This window comes from Suricata suricatta, chromosome 4, assembly GCF_006229205.1.
Source record: "Suricata suricatta isolate VVHF042 chromosome 4, meerkat_22Aug2017_6uvM2_HiC, whole genome shotgun sequence".
In the NCBI taxonomy this organism is placed as follows: Eukaryota; Metazoa; Chordata; class Mammalia; order Carnivora; family Herpestidae; genus Suricata; species Suricata suricatta.
This window is the reverse complement of record NC_043703.1, coordinates 70,758,902-70,778,319: the sequence shown is the minus strand read 5'-3', so window position 1 is coordinate 70,778,319 and position 19,418 is coordinate 70,758,902. Positions and strand designations below refer to the sequence as shown.

General features: G+C 41.6%; 1 protein-coding gene and 1 long non-coding RNA gene across 6 annotated transcripts in view; one reads left to right on the top strand and one right to left on the bottom strand.

Annotated features, from left to right (window-relative positions):
- SLC46A3 (solute carrier family 46 member 3) overlaps positions 1 to 2,743 on the bottom strand; it is a 19,128-nt gene extending 16,385 nt beyond the window's left edge. For all 4 annotated transcript variants that reach the window (XR_003907713.1, XM_029936901.1, XM_029936902.1 and 1 more), the window contains exons 1-2: positions 2,183 to 2,743; positions 1,527 to 1,739 (exon numbers count right to left, since the gene is read on the bottom strand). Coding sequence is in view for 3 of the 4 variants with exons in the window: in XM_029936901.1 (XP_029792761.1) it covers positions 1,527 to 1,715 (189 nt within the window). In the remaining variant the exon portion in view is untranslated. The remainder of the gene's footprint in view (positions 1 to 1,526; positions 1,740 to 2,182) is intronic.
- Positions 1 to 19,418, top strand: part of LOC115289610 — a 36,265-nt gene continuing 16,847 nt past the window's right edge. Inside the window, exons 1-5 of one of the 2 annotated variants that reach the window (XR_003907714.1) lie at positions 1 to 42; positions 4,956 to 5,021; positions 7,528 to 7,565; positions 9,595 to 9,859; positions 10,617 to 10,825. This is a non-coding gene — a long non-coding RNA (uncharacterized LOC115289610). Of the gene's footprint in view, positions 43 to 3,201; positions 3,731 to 4,955; positions 5,022 to 7,527; positions 7,566 to 9,594; positions 9,860 to 10,616; positions 10,826 to 19,418 lie in introns of those variants that run through there. The other variant, XR_003907715.1, reaches the window with a different exon arrangement.

The following is a 19,418-nucleotide window of genomic DNA, read 5'->3' as shown; positions in this document are numbered from 1 at the left end:
ATATGAGGAATCATTCTTGAAGTCAGGAGACAAAGCCACGAGGTGAGACCCTTGGCCCTTCTATTTTTATGACCCCACTCTAGGCCAGAATCTTGATGTCTGCATGACTTCTCAGCAATTATCAGTTCCAAGAAAATTTCTCCCATCGAAATGAGGAACAGCAGAAGGTGTGTCCAAAGGCCAGGCCTCAGCCCAGCAAGGTTATACCTGACACCTGGGGGCCACCTCCAGGAGTGCTGGAGCCTTCCTTCTGGGCCCTTTGCCATTTCTTCCAGGCCTCAGGCTAATCTCCCAGTCACACCTGAATTCCCTTCTCCTGAGGAGACCATCTTAGAGCTGACCAGGCAGGTGACTTGAATTCCTCCAGACTCTTCCTGTCCTTTGGGTGGGGAGGCGCTGCCACTCTTTGGCCATCACAAAATATCCCGCAGCGGAACGGTTCAAAGTTTAGAACTGTGGTCTGTTTCAGAGGCTTTCCGAGGGGAAAAATTCCAAATCTGAGCTCTATCTCCTTTGCAGCTGGGCGTTGGTAGATTTTTGCTAAAAACTGTCTGAGGGAGGAGAATGGTGATGTACCTCCTGTTCTCAGTGCATAAAAAATTGGGGAAGGAGGCCGGAGAGGGAGAAGGAAGGGTTCTGTAATATCTGGCTCAACATTTTCAGTGTCCTCAGAACCAAAATGCGTGCTCTCCTCCACAGGTAACCTCACACACCCGCTCCTCAGCACCTGGGAGTCACAGCTGATCTGCCAACCCCAAATGATGAATGACAAATGCTGCCCCCTGTTCCCTACAAGTCCATGAAGGACACTGGCCCCAGGGTCCGCAGTCTTCAGTGACGGGCTACTAAAGGGGTCACTGAAAACTGGGTCATGTACAGGCAGAAGGGGGGCGGGGAGGAAGCAAGCCAGGGAAAAGCAGAAACACTCTTTCACCCCACTGGGACCACTGAGTACTCATTCCAACTTTCAGGCTTTGGGATGGTGCAGGGGGGAAGGAAAGAGCTCCTGGGAAGGTGAGATTAGGTTGAAATTTTCTGAGAAAGAAGAAGCACAGAAAAAAGAAAGGGCTTTTGCTTAGAAGAGGCAGATTAGGGGCGCCTAGGTGGCTCAGTTGGTAATTGACTTGGCTCAGGTCATGATCTCACCCAATCGATCGACTGATAGTGGATTCGATCCTGGCTTTGAGCAAGTATCAAGTGCTGTGCTCACAGCTCAGAGCCTGGAGCTGGCTTCGGATTCTGTGTCTCTCTTTCTCTCTGCCCCTCCCCCGCCCATACTCTGTCTCTCTGTCTCTCTGTCTCTCTCTCTCAAAAATAAACATTAAAAATTAAAAAAAAAAGGCAGATGAAAGGTGTCAGGAAACTTCAAGCAGGAGAACTGAATAAACGCTCTTGACTTGGAATTTCCGAGTGTTTAAGGTGACCCTTAGGAGATCACTGTACAATGAGTGCAATGCCCTCTTTCATCAAAAACCCCATTACACATTCCCCTTGTATTACATTTTAGGAATATTTTAATTGCTTACCTCCTGGAATGCAAAAATCGGGCTGCTTTTATTTTTTCCACACTCAGAAATATTGCTATCAGATACAAAACTGTAGTTGCTCGTTTCTTCCCATATTCTCCTATACACATACTGTGTGGTGAGTGGAGCAGTCAAGGTCATTGCAAATGCACTAAGGCAAATGGCAGGTTCTACAAAGAAAATCTTCATTTTGCCTGGGTAGGTAGCTGAATTCTGTTAAAAATAATGGGGAAGTTAGAGTTTTGTGGAGTAACGGGAAAACTGAGGAACAGAAAGCAGTAAGCACTTCCTAAGAAATTAATTTTCGTTTTGGAGTAGGGTAAATAAGCAGTATACCCATGACTGTCGCAGTAAACCGGTGACTGACGTACTTCTTATTTTTAAGAGTAAGCATGACCTTTTAGGGCTCAAGCCGCGTTAAAATCATTTTAGTAAACTGTCACCCATTTTCGTTTGGAATAATCTCACCACAGTCCCCACACTGTATATACTGCCAACCGGTTTTCAAAAGGGAAACAATGAGGTTCCTCTGGGAACGCGACAATTGCGCAACTGTTTGTTATTGTTATTTTGCTGCTCGTTAACGAGGACAGGAAGGGGGACTTTAAAAAGCAGCTTCCAATCGTAAAGGGATTTTTTTTCTCCTTTAAACTCACCCCAAGGTTACAGTCTTCCTGCCTGGCTAGGCGCAGATCTGATCATGTTCGGGGCCGGAATCCCTGGGGGTTGTCTTCTTCTTGTTGGGGAGGGGGCGTGCCCTGCGCTCCCCGGGCGCCTGCCGAGCAGCAAATGCTCCCGAGGCTGGGGCGGCCCGGGACGCGCCGGGACACCGACCGCGGTCAAGGTCGGGGGCCGGGTCTGTCTGCGCAGGCCGCCGCGCAGGGACGCGGAGGGGAATTTCCGTTGAATTCGACCAAAGGCACCTGTCGGGGGAAACTCAAGCTCTTATTTTAAAGCAAACCAACAAAGCGCACTCGGGTGTCCCGAGTGACGACAGCGACAGGTCACTGCACTGTCCCCGCTCGGCTCCTCGGTGGCCCCGCGGACTCGGCCCCAGGGAGGTGCGGGAGGCGCCGGAGCCCCGGGCGGCTGCCCCCTGCGCGGTCGGCAGCCTGTCCGCGGGTCGGAGGGTGGGTGTGCGGGCCCGCTGCCCGTCCGGCTCCCGGCAGAGACCTATCCCCGGGCCGCGGAGCACCCCAGTCCGCCGAGAGGGCGGGGCCGCTGGCTGCCGGAGTCGCCGCCGGCGTTTCTGTCACCATCCTGCCCGTTTCCTCTGCGATTGGGCCCCGTGGCTGGCGCTCGCGCGGGGATTGGTCCGCTCGACGTCACTCTCGTGAGCCCGCCCGCGGAGGCCCCGGCTAAACCCGGCGCCGAGCGCAGGCAGCGCAGATGTCTCGCTCCAGGGCCCTGCGGTGGGAGATTTCCGAGTCTGAACATCGTTTTTCACGGAAGCAAAAATAACGTGTCTGGGCTGCGGTTCCCTGTAGCATTCGGGTCGGCAGGGCAAGTGCCCTAAGAAACGCAGAAAAGGGGGACCGGGTAGGGGGCGCCCGTGGAGGGAAAGAGGGTGCTCCTGGCAAAGGGTCTGAAATGTGGTCTCTGGCTCTTGCTGGTGGTGTGACCTTGGGCAAATTATTTAATTTCTATGAACTTCCTTTCTTTGCCGAGTGGGCATAACAGTCCTACAGGATTGTTCTAATGAACCCTCTACAGGTATATACTGTGTCACCCTGGAACAAAGGAGGGACTGTACCAGTGCCTTCCAACAAGCCTGCCTGGACCACACCCGAAGTTGGGGTTATGACTTCTTGTAAGGAGGAGGAAAGCATAAATGGGGAGCAGTGAGGTATCTAGTAGAAGTGTTAGACTTTGTTATGGGATTTGGGTGTATGTGATTGTGGGAAGGGTTCATGAAAGCAAGGCCTCCCACTGTACTGGATGCTGTCAGGAAGTAGGGGTAATTCTATGATTGGGTGTCTTAATTCTTAGTAAGAAGGTGTGAATGTAAGTGGAGATTAAAGCTGTAATTGATAAAGACATTTTTTTGGTTTAGACAATGTTTGTGTCCTGTGTTTCGACAAGACTGTGGAGTGGTCTGGTTTTTGTCTTGACCATGATCATAGAATGGCCTTGTCTGATGCTATTCTGTGAAATTGTTATTATTCCACAGAACATGGTCCAGATGAGCTCATAGCAACATCAAGGTCAGTACCTAGATGTCCAAGCTGCTTGCTCTTCCTCAGTGCTCAATAAGTGACAGTTAGTTAAATCATGGAATGTTGAGTCAGAAGTCTTAGAACCCTACTTATAACTTTGCTATTGAAGTGCTACGTATAACTTTGGACTTGCCGCCTACCTTACTTTTCAGCTTCTTCGAACAAGTGTTTATGAGGCATTTGTGATGTGTCTCAAAAAATGGAGCTTGGATGTTGGTTGGAAAGAAGGTGTACAAAAATGAACAGGACACAGTTTCCTAAGAAGAAAGATCTTATTTTTAAAAATTTTTTATGTTTATTTATTTATTTTTGAGAGACAGAGAGAGACAGCATGAACAGGTGAGGGTCAGAGAGAGAGGGAGACACAGAATCCAAAGTAGGCTCCAGGCTCTGAGCTAGCAGGCAGCACAGAACCCAATGTGGGGCTCAAACCCACGAACCATGAGATCATGACCTGAGCCAAAGCCGGACACTTAACCAACTGAGCCACCCAGGCGCCCCAGAAAGATCTTATTTTAAAATGACAGTACACTGTACCGAATGCTGAATTAGAGACATCTTAGAAGTGGGATGGGAAGTGAGAGCAGCCAACTGACCAGGGAATGTTGGTGTGGAAGGGGGAGGTAGAGATCTGAGATCACTTCCCAAGAACACAAGGAAGAAGAAATGAAATAATCTTTGAAGAATGCTTTTGAGAATTGTAAAGAATGGCATAATGTTATTCTCACTAAAATAACATCTGTTTTTTAAAGTTTATTTATTTTGAGAGAGAGAGTGTGTGCACGTGCATAGGGGAAGGGCAGATAGAGAGAGGAAGAGAGAGAATCCCAAGCAGGCTCCACACTATCAGTGCAGAACCTGATGCAGGACTAATTCCCATGAGTAATAAAATCATGACCTGAGTCAAAATCAAGAGTTGGATGCTCAACCAACTGAGCCTTCCAGGTGCCCCAATAACATCTATTACTGTGTTAGGTACGTATACTTTCTACACTTTCTAAATCTACTTTTATACCAGTTTTAGCTGGCTTTGACCCTCTCGTTGAGATAGGAGTAAAATAATCACTTCATGTTCTTGGCCCCTGTAAAATCAAGAAGTCAAGGCCATACCCTACATCTCAGTATCTTTAAACAGCAAAAGTTTATTTATCTCTTGATCTACCTGTCCATCACGTCACTGGAGAGCTTAACTCTCTTTCATTTTTACTCACAGACACAGAATAATGAAGCCATCATCTGAATGTTATCACTGGCATTTAGGCGGAGAAAACAGAATATGGTGAGTCTGACACCAGCTTTTAAATGTTCCCCCTTTGAAATGATACATACCACTTCTGCTCACATTTCATTGACCAAAATGAGCCACAGAGCCACATGAAAAAATGAAATCCTACACGTGCTCAGAAAGAGGAAGAAATGTCAGCAAATTGCTCTAATGACTTCCATGTCCCCAAGGCCATGATTTCTCGCAAAGATCAAGAGAAAAGAAAAGGCATTTAAGAGATGCTATTTCTTGTGGGCATAACAGTTAGCATCCAGTGTACTTCCATGCTTTGGTGTTCCTGGTCTTCTACATGGAGAAAGCCAGGCCTTTTTAATTTCCTCTCCACCGTGTATCTCTATGTGATAGTAATCATTGTGCAGTCTTCCCCCTGCCAACCAATATTAAGTGCTTGAGTATGTATGAAATTAAAGAAGCCTTAACCAACTGTCAATTGCAATCTGTCACTGTACTAGGGCTTGTCGATGGGACAAAAAAAGTTAACACACCACAATTCATTATCAAAGAAACGTCCATTTACTTTTTAGGCAAAGATAAAAATCTATGAAAGGAGCAAAAATGATTTCCAAAATGAAGTCTCTGGATGTCATCGCAGACCAGAAACTGTCATTCACCTACTGCAATTGTTGCTCCTCACAGGTTCTAATTCAAACCTTCTTCCCTTAAAGATGGAAATCAAAAGGAAAGTGTGGGCACGAAGAGAGGAGTGCCCATCCACAGGCCATAATCTCCCTGGCAGTGTTTCTGACACATGGGTCAACAGGTCCTCAGGAGGACTTTGAGTTTTCATGGTTTCAGTTCAGTGACCCAGAAATTTTAATATAAGCATATCCTGAGATTGTATTGCCACTTGCTATCACCTGTGTTTGCATTTCTGTTTATGATACATTGGTGCTAAGTAGAGGTACTTTAATAATGTCAGACTAAAGAGAAAAGTAGACGAAATATATAAATGATCTTCCCTAGCTAAGTGACGACAGTGTCCTATCGCGGTGTTCGAATGTTTTCAGAACACTCCAGGAAGAAGTGTAGGAGACTGGAATCACTACCTGACATCTGAATAGACATACTGAACTCAAAAGAACCCACGCTGTACAGGGCAGTGCCATAGTCAAGTGGCAAAGACAAAACACAATATAGTAGTGACTGGATTTTGTTGATGTCAAGAGGAAGTGGCTTTTTTGTTTCTGATAAAATCAGCAGAATAAGATGTGATGAAAAGACCTTAGTTATACCAATTACTACTTTTAGCAAGTGATGGTCAATACTGGGCTGATAAGAGTCTAATTATACAACTCCAAACACAAATTGTTGAAAGGGAATGTTATCTGATCATATGCCCTGAATCAGTAGTATGCCAAAATAGGCCTTTATCTGTCTGAGAAATTCATAACCTGACTTCAGGCTTTGGCTTTCTTGACCTCTCTTACCTTGAACGCTGGTGAACAAATTCCTTCTTGAAATGTTTCCTCTCTTAGGAGTCCTTGACACGACTCTATCTTTCTTCTACTTGAAGAGCTCCTTCTCCATTTCCTTGGTGGGCTTGCTTCCCAAACAGCACTATTCCTCCTGTTCCTTCTCGGTAGTCTTCCTCTTCTCAGTCAATCACATCCTCCCTTGTGACTCAACTACCAATACAGCCATCACTTCCAAATCTCGAGCTCATCTGCTACTCTTGAACTTCCAGAGCTTCCACCTGAGTATTTTAAAAAGCCACTGCATGAATGTCCCAAACAGATATTCTCTTCTTGTAAGTCTTGCAGAGGACCAAGGATTCTCCTAGTAAATCAGAAATCCTGGCTCTTTCCCTGTGAGGTTTTATATTACTGTAACCCTTCTGATGTGCTGGGATGGTCCTACATAAGTTAAGGGGTCAGAAAAGTACAATAATGGCACTTAAGAAGAAATCCACCATCATGGCAGTAGTGGTGGTGATGGTAGAGGTGGAGTGAAAGGGCTGGGCTGGTAAACCAGGTCAACACCAGGGTCTGTCTTGTCTTAGGGGAAGGTCTGTTGGGTACAAAGTGATGACGTTTCACCCTGTCCTGACCCACCATCTTATACCTTGGGGTTCCTTAAGAGAAATAGTTGATCATTGGTACCTGAAAATATTTGTCCCTAGAATTGTAATTGGGAACCCAGTCTCCTGTAGTGTGGAGTAACCATCAGTAACCTTCCTCCCTCCAGCTCGTGCAGCACTATCTGCAGTGGGTTAGGCCTCCAACCTTTAGACATGAGAGCTGGACTTCCTGTTTTCTGTACCAGCCTCACAAAAGCAGAAGTGAGAACCTTAGGCAGTCAGACCTCACTTCTCAATTTCTTTTCTGCATAACAGAAATAAACAAGATTGACTCATTTGGACAATGTGAGGACTGAAGTGATCTTACTTTCTGAGGAAGGGAGGGCTCAGAGAATGATGAATGGACTTCTCATAATCAGGATGGAAGCTTAAATTTGTTCTATTTGTGTAGTAACTTAAGTATGGCTTTATTTTCAACCACAGCAGGTGAAATCGGATATATATGAAAGGTCCTGGAACAGGTGAGTATTCAGTGATATTTGGATTTGAATCAAAATCTTGTTTAATAAGACATACATACTACTGTGTTTGAGAAATTACAGAGAAGAACCTGGTCATGGCTTCAAGTCGGCATATCCTTTTGTGACTCCTTTGGTGACAGAGCAGTGGTCATCTTCCTTTCTTAAGGAGCCAGTACCCTTACAGTGTGGTTGGATATCAGAAGGATTTGGAGTCCACAGAGTCAGTTAAATGCATGCACATGGGATCCCACAATATAGACCACATTTATAGGATTAGTCTCCTCCTTCCATGTTCCTTACCCCAGGCCACCATAGTCTCTCACTTGCATGGCTGCCAGTTTCTTACTTGGGTGCTGCTTCTATTCTTTATTCTACAACAGCAGCAAAGCATAACCATTTTATATAGATGTAGGATCATATCATTCTCTTGCCTGAAACCCATTGGCTTCTCCATTGAATTCTGAATAAAAATCAACCTCCTTGCTGTGGCCCGAAAGACCCCAAACTATCTGGCTACTATCTCCCACTCACCTCTCAACTCCCTCCCACCATCAGACTTGCCACACTTCTCCTTTAGGTGTTAGCTTCCTTTAGGTGTCAACTTGAATGTCACCTTAGAGAAGTTTTTTCTGAGCATTTTGCCAAACTAGCAAATATGTTCTCTTCTGCTGTTCTCTAATTCAACAGCTTCTTATTTAAGACTTCACATTCAATATTAATTTGTTTATTTGTATGTTTCCTCGCCACCTTTTTTTTTTGTCATCTATTCCCTGCACTAGAATTGTAAGCACAGAACCATGGCTGACTCCGGCAGGATTGTCCACATCTACAGCAGTGGTTAGAACTCAATAAATCTTTGTTAAATGAATGAAATGAGATGATTTTGTTTAGTGCTTCCAAGTTAAGGAATTGTGCACAAAACCTGCCCTTGTGAACTACAGAGGATAACTATATAGTAAGGGACTAAGTTTATGACTACGTGTATTCTTGCTAAATGACTTAAAAAGAAATATGTACCAGAGTATTCAGCAAACTATGCTTACAAACAGTATTCTAACATTCTAGGTGATAATGACAGAAATGAAAAGTTTTTATTCATAAAACCAGTTTAAAATATGTATCTTCAAAACTATAATTTTATCTGAAATGTTTTTCTTTACCAGAAAAAGAGCAAAACAATGTTCAGTCTCACTAGTAATCAGATAAACATGCATTAGGATAACAATGTAGGTGTCATCTTCCGCATTCAAAATAGGCAAAGCTTTTGTTTTTAAGACAATTTATTTGGCCTGTCTGAGGCAAAATGAACACACTGTCATGTACTGCCAGTGAAAAGTCAGCTGACAAAAGTTTTCTCAGAAAAATAATTTAACAATATGCACTAAAATCATTAATGCTTTGGATCCACGTTGTCTTCCCGACAAGTCCTACCGGTAAAATAAAAATGAATTGACAGAAAACTTCAGCCACTTGGATTTTTTACAGGGTTGTTTGTAACTTGAAAAGTCCTAAATATATAACACTATGTAACTATAACTGTGTTGTATGAATAGAATAATAGAGTAATAGTGCATATATAATTTGCATATTTAGAAAGGCTACTATACTCTCTTTTCACAGAATATTTAATTACATGGAAAAAATTTTTCATACTATGACATTGAGACAAAAAGGAAATAAAAAGTATACTACAATTTTATTTTTAAAAAGTGTAAGTTAATCATATGAATGCAGAGATAAAAAGCTCATAAGATAACATAACAAATGTTAATAGCAATTATCTTTGAGTGATGGAATTACTAACAATTTTTATTGTATGTTAAATACCATAGTATGATTTTCTGTATTCTCCATATTTTTAACAATGAACATATATTAGTTTATAATTAGAAAAAATATTTATTTAAAAAGAAATGAGAGAGGGAAATGATAAAAAAAATATGCAAAATCATCCATATTAGTTACAAAGCTTTAGGGGAAAAAAAAGAAACCCTTGGAACTTCTCAAAGATTGATTCTTTTCCAAGTAGCACTACAAGCTTCAACGTTGAGTCAGCAGCCACATGACAAACTGACATCCTTGGCCTGTCCCAGGTGGCCCAAGATAAGACAGGATGGAAGTCAACTCCTGACAATCAAGAGTTCTTTCTCTGGAAGGGTGGCTGGAGAACGGAGAAATGGCTGTTCTGAAGGGACGGAGGAGGCAGCGTGACCTGTGGGCCGTGTGGCCCAGCCTCTTTAAAACCAGGCTCGCACAACAGCGGAGACGCGAAGAACATACAACCCTCTAGTTCCGTAAGAAGCAGGAAGGAATAATTGTGTTATTCTTCCCACGCTGTATTTGCTGTTTGATAGGGAAAGGAGCCTCCTTGGAATGCCAGCCTTGTGGCTGCCAGCTCTTCCTCCATTATTTATTTATTTATTTATTTTTAACAGAAAATGAATAGTGTTTTTAAGGAGAAGTGTAAGAAGGCAATTAAGAGGTTTAAGAGGGGGTTTTAAGCAGGAGAGCTTCTTCCCTATCCCTGTGCCCCAGAAGGTGACGTGTCGTCTCTTATCTTGCCACTCCCATGGCACTCCGTTTCTACTGCTGTGACCTCCAGGCTGCTGCACTCCCTGAGGTTAAGAAAACAGGGCAGTCACACCATCTTGGCTGACTCCAATGGGGTGCTACACCCCTGGGTATCTTTAAATGAAAGGAGATATAACTTGTCTTGTCACATTCACACCAATCATGAAGCATTGGATTATGGTTGATTTTATTTCTATCCCTCCCCCCACCAACTCTGATAATAGATTGGTGAAATACAGAAAACCTTCCGGTCATCAGAGCAAAATTTCCAAGTATGCAGAACGTAACTAAGCAGAACTCTCCATTAATGTTTTTTTTTTCTTTTTAATTTTCCTTCCCCAAATATCTGCTTTCCCACTGAATTCCCTGTCTAGTTACACTTCTCACCCCAGCCAGCCCCTGGTTTGCTCCCCGACTCCTCTCTAATACCTTCTCTCCGCAGTGTTCAGACCTGCTTACTGTGCTGTGTTCATTTACCAGGAATGCACTGCGGGGCTCTGGTCTCAGCTCCACTGTGTAAAGAACTTACAAGTCAGCACTCTCACCTCAGAGCAAAAAGAGCTGAACAAGCTGAAAATCAATATGTTCTCCTGAACCCATCAGAGACTGAGGTCCCAGGGCAGACCTGCTTCCCATGATCTCAGCCAATATGTCCTTACCTGTTCAGAAGATGCTAGAGCCACATGCTGGTGAGAACACTTAGATGACGGTTTTGATAAGTTGCTGGAGGCTGAGTGTAGACTAGCCTGAGAGTAAGAAACTCCTGGGGTCTGCCTTCTTTTCTGGGGTTTTATCCAGGAACCTCCGCAGACTTTCCACGATGAAGAGCCAAGAGTGACCCCCAGGTGGCTGTGGCAGAGCGTGGGGAATATTTACTATTCAAAAATATGTCTACAGTATTCTTGTAACAAAGGCCTACTTGCTAAGGGGAAGGACTGCTCTACCTGGGGAAGGGCATTTCCTCGTCTCCAGCCCGCTCTAGCCTTCCTATCTCTCCTGAAGGAAGGGGAAAAAAAGGCTAATAAATACTTGTGAGGGTCTCAGCCCAGGAAGACAGGCCCACTAAAAGACATATTTAATTATAAGCTTGCATCAGAACGCTTCCCCTGGCCCACACTTTCCCAGCAAAGCTCCAGTAAAATAGCGGTGGGTTGTAACTTAAAGAGATGGAAAGCACAGGCCCTATTTACTTGAGGCCCCTGGCCCCTGAAACTTCAGAGATTAGAGACAGCCTAAAACCCTAGCTACATTAGAACAGAAGCTCATACTAAGGGACTGTCTACATCAGGTCCTACTGCATGACACGTCACGTCTGGTTTTCAGCAAAAAATTGCAACGCATGGTCAAAGGCAAGCAAAACCGCAATCTGAGTAGCATCAGCACCAGGTGCTGGTATGACAGAGATTTGGGAATTATTGGGTAAGCAATTTAACATAGCTATGAGAATTATTTTAAGAGCTATTTTGGGAAAAGTGGACTGCCTGCAAGAACAGTTGAGTCAGGTAAGCAGAAGATGGAAACTTTAAGAAAGAAAGCAGTAAAAGGCAGCGCTAGAAGTCAGAAACAGTGTAATAGAAATGAAGGGTGCATTTGATGTGCCCTGTGGTGGATTGGACGTGGCCAAGAAAAGAACCATTATGCTTGAAGACAGATCAAAATGTCTTGAGTGCTTCTGTGTGCCTGACACTGTGTTGGGCCATTGTGAACGAGATGGGTGACCTGGGCCCTTCTAGAAGTGCCTTCCTGCAAGCAGAGGATTCAGAATACATCCATCCATCTCACATCTGTCCTGTCCTTCCCATCTTTGCTATCACTACCATCCCTATCCTGAACTTTGCCTATTTGAAATCTCCCAGGTGACTCTTAACACTTTCACATCTGGTCTTCCTACTTTCCAGTGCTGCCCCATTCCAATGAGTTCTTGGCACTGTTACTGGAAAAATCAATCTCAGATATATACTGGCTGCTTTCTTTCTGCTATAGTGGTTATAGGTTGCTGTCTGGAAAAATTCTGAATCCCTAAGCGAGACATGCAGCATTGACTTCAACCTAGTTCTATAGCTTCAACTTTTACTAGACACACCGAACTCTGGTTCAGTGACTTAATGTTCTGATCTGCTGAATTCCTTCTACTAATGGAATGTCTGTCCCCTTTCCTGTTCCACCTTGCGTAGGCATCTAATTTATCCTTCAAGACATAGTTTAGGAATCGTTGGCCACAGGAAGCCTTCCTTCCTCTCTTAGCATATCAGTTAGGTACCTTTTCTGTTTATCATAGCAGTTATCACTCTGTATCATAACCATCTGTTTTCCTGACTCTTCTGCCCTGGATTAGGCTGTGGTTCTTTAGGGGTACGAGTCATGTTTAATAGACAATGTTTTCCAGACACCGAGTACTTTGGCAATTAAAGGCAACCAGTACATGCTTGATGGATAAATAAATGAATGTACAGATGAATGCAGAAGGTTTACAGTAGGAGAGAAATAGGTAAATGTAAGAAACCAAACTACAACAGGCATTTGGCTTAAAAGCTAACTTCCAGGGTGTCATAGTTAGGGTTTGTGGTTACAAATAACAGGAGTTGACTCTGGTTCATTTAAACAGAGTTGGAATTTTCTAGAGGAGTATTAGATAACTCATAGAATTAATAGGAAGGTAGGAGAGTCATGGAAAAGACATAGCCAAGAACTTGGCATAGGAATGGTCTGCTGAGAATTGAGGCTGGTGTAGCTGTCTTGGCACATTTGCTACACTGCTTCTCTACTACCACAGCCACTGCTGAGAATCACATTTGGTCACTTAGTCCCTCGTTTCAAGATTCAAAATCTCAGAGGGAGACTCTGACTTGTCTTGCTTGGGTGAGGTGTCTGTGATGTAGTTGCTGGGGGTGCATTAGGAAATAGCTTTTCTTCAGTTTCATAGGAATGGTGTTCACATGCTAAGTAGCCAAAGTGACAAAATGGCAACTGTGCAGATCTTCCTGAAGAGCTGTGTGTCTGTTTCCTAGGGCTGTCATAATGAAGGACTACAAACTGGATGACTTACAACAACAAAAATTTATTTCCTCACTGTTCTAGAGGCTAGAATTATGAAATCAAGGTGTCAGCATGGTTGATTCCTTCTGGAGAGAATGCCTTTGTTTTAGCTTCTGGTGGTTACTGGTAATTCTTGGCATTGTGGCTTACAGATGCATCACTGCAAGAACATGAAGTGGTGTTTTCCCTTTGTGACTGTGTTTCTGTACCTCCTCTTCTTATAAGGACACCAGCCATATTGGATTTTGGGGGCACTTACTCCAACATGACCTCTGCAGTGACACTATTTCCAAATAAGGTTACATTCTGATGTACTAGGGAGTCATGACTTCAACATGTCTTTTTGGAGGACACAGTTCAACCACAACATCCTACACCTTCTGCTTCAATGTTTTCCTTCTATTCCATGGTTTCCCAAGAGCAGCGAAGGGAGAGTCTACTGCCCCAAGTGTAGATAGGGGGTACATTGTGAAGGATATAAAGATATAATAAAAATGACCAAAAGATGGTTGCTTTTTATTATCAACTTGGTCCAGCAGTTCTAAACAACATCAGCGGTAAAATACTTTTCTCTCCCAAATCTGTGTGTTGGCTGTAAATAATTTTTGTATGTGATAAAAATATGTCCACAGATTCTTCAATAATCCTTCCTTTGACATGTGGAGCCCACTTCTTCTCTCCTGAATGTGGGCAGGACTTAACATTTTTGTTTGGTTCATACATGGTGTATTTACAGAGTTTGAAATCTATTTTTATTTTTTAAAAAATCTATCTTTAAATGGAAATGTATTCTTTTTTATTTTTTGCTATTTTATTTTTTAGTTTTTATATATAATTTATTGTCAAGTTAGCTAACATACAGTGAGTGTATACAGTGTGCTCTTAGTTTTGGGGGTAGATTCCCCTGAGTCATCACTTACCTACAGGACCCAGTACTCATCCCAACAAGTGCCCTCCTCAATGCCCAACAACCATTTCCTCTCTCCCTTGCCTTCCCCCCACCAACCCTCAGTTTTTTTCTCTGTATTTAAGAGTCGCTTATGGTTTGCTTCCCTCCCTCTCTGTTTGAAACTACTTTTTCCCCTTCCCTTCCCCCATGGTCTTCTGTTAAGTTTCTGAAGTTCCATATATGAGTGAAAGCATGATATCTGTCTTTCTCTGACTCATTTCACTTAGCATAATATCCTCCAGTTCCATCTACGTTGTTGCAAATGGCAGGATTTTATTATTTCTCATCATCAAGTAGTATTCTATTGTATATATAAACCATATCTTCTCTATAGCCATTCATCTGTTGATGGACATTATTTAGGCTCTTTCCATAATTTGGCTATTGGTGAAAGCACTGATAAACATTTGGGTACATGTGTCCCTATGAATCAGCACTCTATCCTTTGGATAAATTCTTAGTAGCGCTATTGCTGGGTCATAGGGTAGTTCTATTTTTAATTTTTTGAGGAACCTCAACACTGTTTTTCAGAGTGGCTGCACCAGTTTGCATTCCTCCCAACATTTCAAGAGGGTTCCTGTTTCTCCACATCCTCGCCAGCATGTGTTCTTTCCTGAGTTGTTAATTTTAACCACTCTGACTAGTATGAGGTGGTATCTCAGTGTGATTTTGATTTGTATTTCCTTGATGATGAGTGATGTTGAGAATCTTTTCATGTTTCTGTTGGCCATCTAGATGTTTTCTTTGGAAACATGTTATTCAATAAACATGTTTATTCTGCCCATTTCTTCATGGGAGTATTTGTTTTTCGGAAGTTGAGTTTGGTAAGTTCTTTATAGTTTTTGGTTACTAACCCTTTTTCTGATATGTCATTTGCAAATATCTTCTCCCATTCCATCAGTTGCCTTTTAGTTTTGTTGATTGTTTCCTTTGCAGTGCAGAAGCTTTTTATCTTGATGAGGTCCTAATCATTCATTTTTGCTTTTATTTCCCTTGCCTTCAGAGATATGTCAAGGAAAGAAATTGCTGTGGCTGAGGGTAAAGAGGTTGTTGCCTGTTTTCTCCTCTAGGATTTTGATGGTTTCCTGTCTCACATTTAAGTCTTTCATCTATTTTGAGTTTATTTTTGTGTACAGTGTAAGAAAGTGGTCCAGTTTCATTCTTCTGCATGTTGCTATTTAGTTCTCCCAGCACCATTTACTAAAGAGACTGTCTTTTTTCCATTGGATGCTCATTCCTGCTTTGTCAAGGATTAGTTGGCCATACCTTTGTGGGTCTAGTTCCAGGTTCTCTATTCTATTCTATTGGTCTATGTGTCTGTTCTTGTGCAGATACCATACTGTCTTGATGATTGCAGGTTTGTAGTAGAGGCTGAAGTCTGGATAGTGATGCTTCTTGCTTTGATTTTCTATTACCATGTAACTTTGGCAATTTGGGGTCTTTTGTGATGCCATACAAATTTTATGATTGTTTGTTCTAGCTTTGAGAACAATGCTGGTGCAATTTTGACTGGAATTGCATTGAATGTATAGATTGGTTTGGGTAGTATTGACATTTTAACAATATTTTTCTTCCAATCTATGAGCATGGAATATTTTTCCATTTCTTTGTGTCTTTTTCAATTTCCTTCATAAGTTTTCCATAGTTTTCAGCATACAGATCTTTTACATCTTTGGTTAAGTTTATTCCTAGGCATTTTATAGTTCTTGGTACAATTGTAAATGATATCAATTCATTGATTTCTCTTTCTGTTGCTTCATTATTAATGTATAGAAATGCAACTGATTTCTGTACATTGATTTTGCACCCTGAGACTTTGCTGAATCCATCAGTTCTAGCAGCTTTTTGAAGGAGTTTTTTGGGTTTTCCATGTAGGGTATCATGTCATCTGTGAAGAGTGAAAGTTTGATTTCTTCTTCGCCAATTTGGATACCTTTTATTTCATTTTGTTGTCTGATTGCTGAGGCTAGGACTTGCAGCACTATGTTAAACAACAGTGGTGAGAGTGAACATCCCTGTTGTGTTCTTGATCTCTTGGGGAAAGCTCTCAGTTTTTCCCCATTGAATATGATATTAGCTGTGGGCCTTTCATATATGGCTTTTAGATGTTGAGGTATGTTCCTTCTATCCTGACTTTCTTGCGGGTTTTTATTAAGAAAGGATGCTGTATTTTGTCAAATGCTTTTTCTGCATCTATTGAAAGAATCACATGGTTCTTTCCTGTATTCTATTAATGTGATGTATCATATTGAATGATTTGTGAATATTGAACCAGCCTGCAGCCCAGGAATGAATCCCACCTGATTGTGGTGAATAATTATTTTGATATGCTGTTGAATTTGATTTGCTAGTATCTTGTTGAGAATTTCTGCATCCATATTCATGAGGAATATTGGCCTGTAATTCTCCTTTTCTGTGGAGTCTGTCTGGTTTGGGAATCAGGGTAACACTAGCTTCATAGAGTGAGTCCAAAAGGTTTACTTCTGTTTCTATTTTTTGGAACAGCTTGAGAAGGATAGCTATTAACTCTGATTTAAATGTCTGGTAGAATTTCCCAGGGAAGCCATCTGGCCCAGGACTCTTATTTGTTGGGAGACTTTTAATAACTGATTCAAATTTTTCACTGGTTATGAGTATGTTCAAATTTTCTATTTATTGCCATTTGAATTTTTATATTGTGTGGGTGTCTAGAAATTTGCCCATTTCCTCCAGGTTGTCCAGTTTGTTGGCATATAACTTTTCACAGTAGTCTCTGATAATTGTTTATCTGTGGTATTGGTTGTGATCTGTCCTTTTTCATTCATGATTTTATCTGTTTGGGTCCTCTTCCTTTTCTTTTTGAGCAATTTGGGTAGGGGTTTATCAATTTTATTTATTTTTTAAAAAAACCAGCTCTTGGATTCATTGATCTGTTCTGTTTTTTGGGGGGGATTCTATATTGTTTATTTCTGCTCTAATCTTTATTATTTCTCTTCTTCTTCTGGCTTTGGGGTTTTTTTTTTTTTGTTTGTTTGTTTGTTTTTTGTTTTTTTTGCTGTTCTGCTTCTAGTTCCATTAGGTGTGCTCTTAGATTTTGTATTTGGGATTTTTCTTGTTTCTTGAGATAGGCCTGGGTTGCGATGTATTTTCCTCTTAGGGCTGTCTTTGCTGCATCCCAAAGAGTTTGGACTGTTGTGTTTTCATTTTCATTTGCTTCCATATATTTTTAAATTTCTTCTTTAATTGTCTGGTTGATCCATTAATTCTTTAGTAGGATGTTCTTTAACCTCCTTGAATTTGGAGGCTGTCCAATTTTTTTCTTGTGGTTGATTTCAAGTTTCATAGATTTGTGATCAGAAAAATGCATGGGATGATCTCAATCCTTTTATACTTATTGAGGGCTGTTTTGTGACCCAGTATGTGATTTACCTTGGAGAATGTTCCAAGATATGCACTCAAAAAGAATGTGTATTTTGCTGCTTTAGGATGAAAAGTTCTGAATATATCTGTCAAGTCCATCTGGTCCAATGTACCATTTGAGGCCATTGTTTCTTTAGTGATTTTTTGCCTAGATGATCTGTCCTTTGCTGTAAATGGAGTATTAAAGTCCCCTGCAATTACTGTACTCTTATCAATAAGATTGCTTATGTTTGTGATTAATTGATTTATGTATTTGGGTGCTTTTAAGTTGGGAGCATAAACATTTACGATTGTTAGCTCTTCTTGATGGATGGACCCCATAATTATGATATAATGTCCTTCTTCATTTCTTGCTACAGCCTTTAGTCTAAAATCTAGTTTGTCTGATATAAATATGGCTACTCTAGCTTTCTTTTGACATCCAGTAGCATGATAGAAGGTTCTCCATCCCCTCACTTCTAATCTGAAGGTGTCCTCAAGTCTAAGATGAGTCTCTTATAGATGGCACATAGATGGAACTTGTTTTTTTAATCCATTTTATGTCTTTTGATTGGAACATTTAGTCCATTTACATTCAGAGTGATTACTGAAACATATGGATTTAGTGTGTTATTTGTAGGTTTCATCCTTGTGGTGATGTCTCTGGTCCTTTGTAGTCTTTGCAGCATTCCGCTCACAGAGTCTCCCTTAGAATCTCTTGCAGGGCTGGTTTAGTGGTCATGAACTCCTTTGGTTTTGTTTGTCTGGGAAATCCTTCATCTCTCCTTCTATTCTGAATGACAGCTTTGCTGAATAAAGGATTCTTGGCTCCATATTTTTCCTTTTCAGAACATTGAATATTTCCTACCATTCCTTTCTGGCCTGCCAAGTTTCAGTGGACAGGTCTTCTACTACCCTTATGTGTATGTGTCTACCCTTGTAGGTTAAGGGTCATTTGTCCCTAGCTGCTTTCAGAATTCTCTCTTTATCTTTGTATTTTGCAAGTTTCACTATGATATGCCATGGAGAAGATCTATTCCTCTTAAATCTGAAGGGAGTTCTCTGTGCCTCCTGGACTCAGATGTCTTGTTTCCTTCCCCAGATTAGGGGAGTTCTCAGCTATAATTTGTTCAAGTAAATTTTCTGTCTCTTTCTCTCTCTTCTTATCTGGAACTCCTATGATATGGATATTATTATGTTTCATTGAATTACTTAGTTCTCTAATTCTCCCTCATGGTCTAGTATTTTCTTATCTCTCTTTTTCTTGGATTCATACTTTCCCATAGTTTTATCTTTTGTTCCACTCAATCTCCCCTCTGCCTCCTCCATCCTTGCTGTCACTGCATCTAGTTTATTTTGCATCTCATTTTACAGCATTTCTTAAGTCGTTGTGACTATTTCTTAGTTCCTTGATCTCTGCAGCAATACATTCTCTGCTGTCTTCTACACTTTTTTCAAGTCCAGCTATTAATCTTATAACTATTATTCTAAATTCTTACTCAGTTCTATTGTTTATCTGTGTTGAGTAATTCTCTAGCTGTCATTCCTTCCTCGAATTTCTTTTGAGGATAATTCTTTTATTTCATCATATTGGCTAGCTTTCTGTCCCTTATGTGTTTTAATAGCTTGTTGTGAGTCCTGCACCTGCAGGCACTACTATATTAAAAAGGGGTCATATGCTGCTCAGGGCCTGGCCCTTCAGGAGGTGGGTTTGGAGTGTGTTTTGTGCTCTCTGTTGTTGTGACTCTGGTTGCTTTATCTCCCAACTCATAGTGGTGGTTTGGACCCTCCACCAGGTGTGCTTTGATTTGTTCAGTGAAGTATCCCTGGAAAAAATTTAAATAAGGAGGGGGCATGGAAGATGCCTTATGCCATATAAAGAAAGAAATGACAGGGGCAGGGAAAAGGAAAAGAAAAAA